Source organism: Arachis ipaensis, chromosome B3 (assembly GCF_059453495.1).
Source record: "Arachis ipaensis isolate K30076 ecotype BB chromosome B3, ASM5945349v1, whole genome shotgun sequence".
Lineage (NCBI taxonomy): Eukaryota > Viridiplantae > Streptophyta > Magnoliopsida > Fabales > Fabaceae > Arachis > Arachis ipaensis.
Genome location: NC_142438.1, coordinates 39,828,735 through 39,832,205, shown reverse-complemented (window position 1 = coordinate 39,832,205; position 3,471 = coordinate 39,828,735). Strand labels below are relative to the sequence as shown.

The window sequence follows — 3,471 nt, the reverse complement described above, 5'->3', positions numbered from 1 at the left end:
AGGGTATGAACAAAGATATTTTTTTATATAATAAATAAATAAATAAATACTTTTATATTATTATATCCAAATATAATTGATAGATAAAAAAATTTTTTTATATGAGATACCTAAACATAAAATTATTTTTACTTTTTCATAAATTTAAAAAAAAAAAAAATAACTCAAAAAAGATTTTTTTCAAAAGATGACCCAAGCAAATCCTAATTCCTCTTCAAATGGCATTACTAAACACAACTTAAATACCTTTAAATTACCAAACAATCCATGTAATTGAAATATATAAAATAAATTAAGTTTGCTGAATGATGGTGTCCCATAAATTAAGTTTGCGCCATAATGCGGTTGCTTTATCTTAGGAATAGAAAGCATGTTGTTTGGCAAGCCCAACTCCAAGGGAACGTTACCTCCCTCTCTTTCTTTGTTTCTCTCTCTTCCAATGAGGCATAGACGCATGTATATATATAAATATAAAGAGATGAGATGAAGTAAGCTTCGCGGGTGAGTTTCCAGACACAACACAACACAATATCCATCACTCAACTCCTCCAACCCAAAAATTTCATTCTTTCTCTTTCTCTCTCTTTCTCACAGGCACACACCGCTAACAAAAACCAAACCTTTTCACCCCTAAAATTATTAATCGATCAAGTGTCTCCCACAGTGTACGAGGAAGGAGGAATCATGGCTATGGGGCCAGAAAGATCCAAGGCACTGCACAACTTCTCCATGCCCTGCTTGAAATGGGGACACCAGAGATTCCTCCGCTGCGTCAAAGTCTCCTCCACCGACGACCACCATCGCCGATCATCCCATCCCGACCCGCGGTTTCTCGCTTCCACCAAGCGCAAAGCCACAGCCACCGGCGACATCGACAACATCGATGCCGTCCGCCAGAAGCTCATGGTGGATCTCAAAGACGCCGCCGATAAGCTCAAAGTTTCAATCTTTGAGGAAGGTACCGTCGCCAACACCACCATCAACAACAACCACGCAAGGCCATGGAATCTCAGGACAAGAAGAGCTGTGTGCAAGTCGCCGCCGCCGACGCACCGTGAAGATCAAAAACACAAGAATCTTGATTCTATCCCTGAAGCTATGGTGGTTGGTGTGGGCATAGAGACCCCCAAAAAGATAACGGATGAAAAGCCCAAGTTTTCTGTTTCATTGTCCAAGGCAGAGATTGAACAAGATTTCTTGGTTTTGCTTGGGACCAGGCCTCCACGGAGGCCCAAGAAGAGGCCTAGAATTGTGCAGAGGCAACTTGATGTACGATATCAATTATGTTTTGTTTTGCTACTTTCAAATTATGAGCTTTGTATTCTTTCTTGAATGTGTTTCCCTTTTTATTGTTTCAGACCCTTTTTCCTGGATTGTGGCTCAGTGAGGTCAGTGCAGAATCTTACAAAGTCCCTGATGTCCCTGAATGAGGTAAATTGGAGGAATTGCATGCATGCAGCTATGAATTTTAATTGAATAACTAAGTGGATGTTTCTCACTAATTTTTTGGTCCTTCATGCAGGGACTGGAATCATATGATGGCAATGCTTCTTCCTGACTTTTTTGTCTTACAGTGTCACATAAATAATGGTAACCACCAAGTTGTCCATGTAAATCACAACACTGAATGCAGTAACAATGAAATCCTTTTGTTTTGCATTTTGTTATCTGAACTATAGCAGCTTGTACATTCTAATAGAGTCATTCTATACATAAACTAAACTACTACTACTTGCTTTGAAATGCCTTCAAGAAACGGAAATAATGCTTTTTTGGTTTCTCTACTTTGTGGTAGAGCTGCTGCTGTTCCAAAAAATTTGGAGGTATTGAGTTTCTCTTAGTCTGTCATAGAATATTGGTCTTACTCTGTTTGGTGGAATTTTGTTACCGATCCACATGAGTTTATTCTTCCTGAATGGGCATTATAGGTGAATCTACCTGAACAAGTTAAGAACATATATGATATACCCTATTGATATATTTACTAGAGTTATTTATGGCACAAATTTTATCAATTATCAGTTATGGATAGAGAAAGTGGGATTTATACTCTTTGCACTAGTGAGTTTAAAACAAAAATGTTTCGGAGCATAGTTTGGGAGTCACAATTTGTCCTTTTTGGCTTTTGTTTTTATTCATTAATTACTACTGAAATAAATATATAATATTTAAATACAATAAATGTATAATTATAAATATTGCCCATAAAATTATAGGTATTAATTGAATAAGATAATTTTATATTATTGTTTCTCTAGCATTACTCGGTTAGGACATTAATGATATAGTTTGTTTTTCTGAGATCAATTTGAATAAAATAATAATATGGTAAAAGGTTTATCCTTTTGGCTACCAAATAAAGGGTAAAGAATAGAGTTGGCTTGGAGGAGTTAATGCAGTATAAATGGCTAGTGATAGATTTGCTTTGGATAACCAAAACAATCTAGTAGAGAAGTTTAGCTAGAATTATTAAATATTAATATGCAATCATGTCAGAGCCAAATGCATTGCCCAAGAACAAAGTCACAAACAATTATAAATGGAAATAAAATAGTGTGACATAAATGAGTTGGATTAAGGAGTCTTTTTCATGATTGAGAGGCAAGACCAGGTGCCCTAAGAAAGGAACAGGTAAGCTGTTTTGTTTGTTGGTGAAAATAGTTCAGAGTTTACCCAGAAAAGAGTAGGAAAGCAATGTTTGGTTTGTCTTATCTTTGTCATAGGTTTAAGAGTGAGATTTTTTGGTCACCATGATTTCTTGGTTTCATGGATAGATTCTTATCAACTGTGGTAGAATTCATGTCGTCTATACAGGTGATTGCAAGTGCATGTTATGCATGAAGATGGATCATTCTTGAAATTCTGTTAGCCAGTCTCATTAGCTAGCTTGGCTAAGAAACAACTAACAAGTATCAAGAGGTATGGACATTGACGTTGTAGGTAAACTTTGAAAGCTACTCATAAATTTAAATAAATAGAACCAATTGTAGACTTAAAATGTGCTGAATTCATAAAAGTGAAAAAAAAGAGAAAGGAATATGGAAATGAGAATGCACATCAATACATGATATCAATCTCCTAATTGCATAATGAACATTTCCCCTCAAGAATTGGCGCTTGATACCCCCTAGAATCAATAGATGAGATTAAGCATCAATCTTAAGATAGTTCATTTAGGGTGCGATTGCATCTTATTTTTAGTTCATAATAAGTTATTAAACATTTTTAATCGACTTGGGGTCAATATGAAATATAGAACAGAATTCAAGCTCTCTGACACTCTCATAAGTAGGTTTTGGTCTCGCATTGAGTTGGTTGGTAAATGGGTTTGTTTAAGAAGGTTACATTGGGTTGGGTGTAGTGGGCTACTCAGGTCATGAGGGACTGACCAACAAAAAGTTCAACTGTTGGGTTGGGTTATCCGGCCCTACCCATGTGACCATGTCCAGAAAAAGTTTTAACTGTTGTGAT

At 36.2% G+C, this 3,471-nt stretch overlaps 1 protein-coding gene across 1 annotated transcript; it reads left to right on the top strand.

The window, feature by feature from the left end:
- The first annotated feature begins 375 nt into the window (after positions 1-375).
- Positions 376-1,756, top strand: LOC107630338 (uncharacterized). Its single transcript, XM_016333439.3, has 3 exons — positions 376-1,269; positions 1,359-1,431; positions 1,523-1,756. Exons 1-2 carry the CDS (start codon positions 685-687, stop codon positions 1,428-1,430), a joined length of 657 nt encoding a protein of 218 aa, XP_016188925.1. The 5' UTR covers positions 376-684; the 3' UTR covers position 1,431; positions 1,523-1,756.
- The last annotated feature ends 1,715 nt before the right edge of the window (positions 1,757-3,471 follow it).

Excerpts from the sequence above, each read along its gene's own strand:
- LOC107630338 (XM_016333439.3), top strand. The coding sequence starts at position 685 with ATGGCTATGGGGCCAGAAAGATCCAAGGCACTGCACAACTTCTCCATG. Across the intron at positions 1,270-1,358 it reads TTGTGCAGAGGCAACTTGAT|ACCCTTTTTCCTGGATTGTG; the intron begins GTACGATATCAA and ends TTATTGTTTCAG.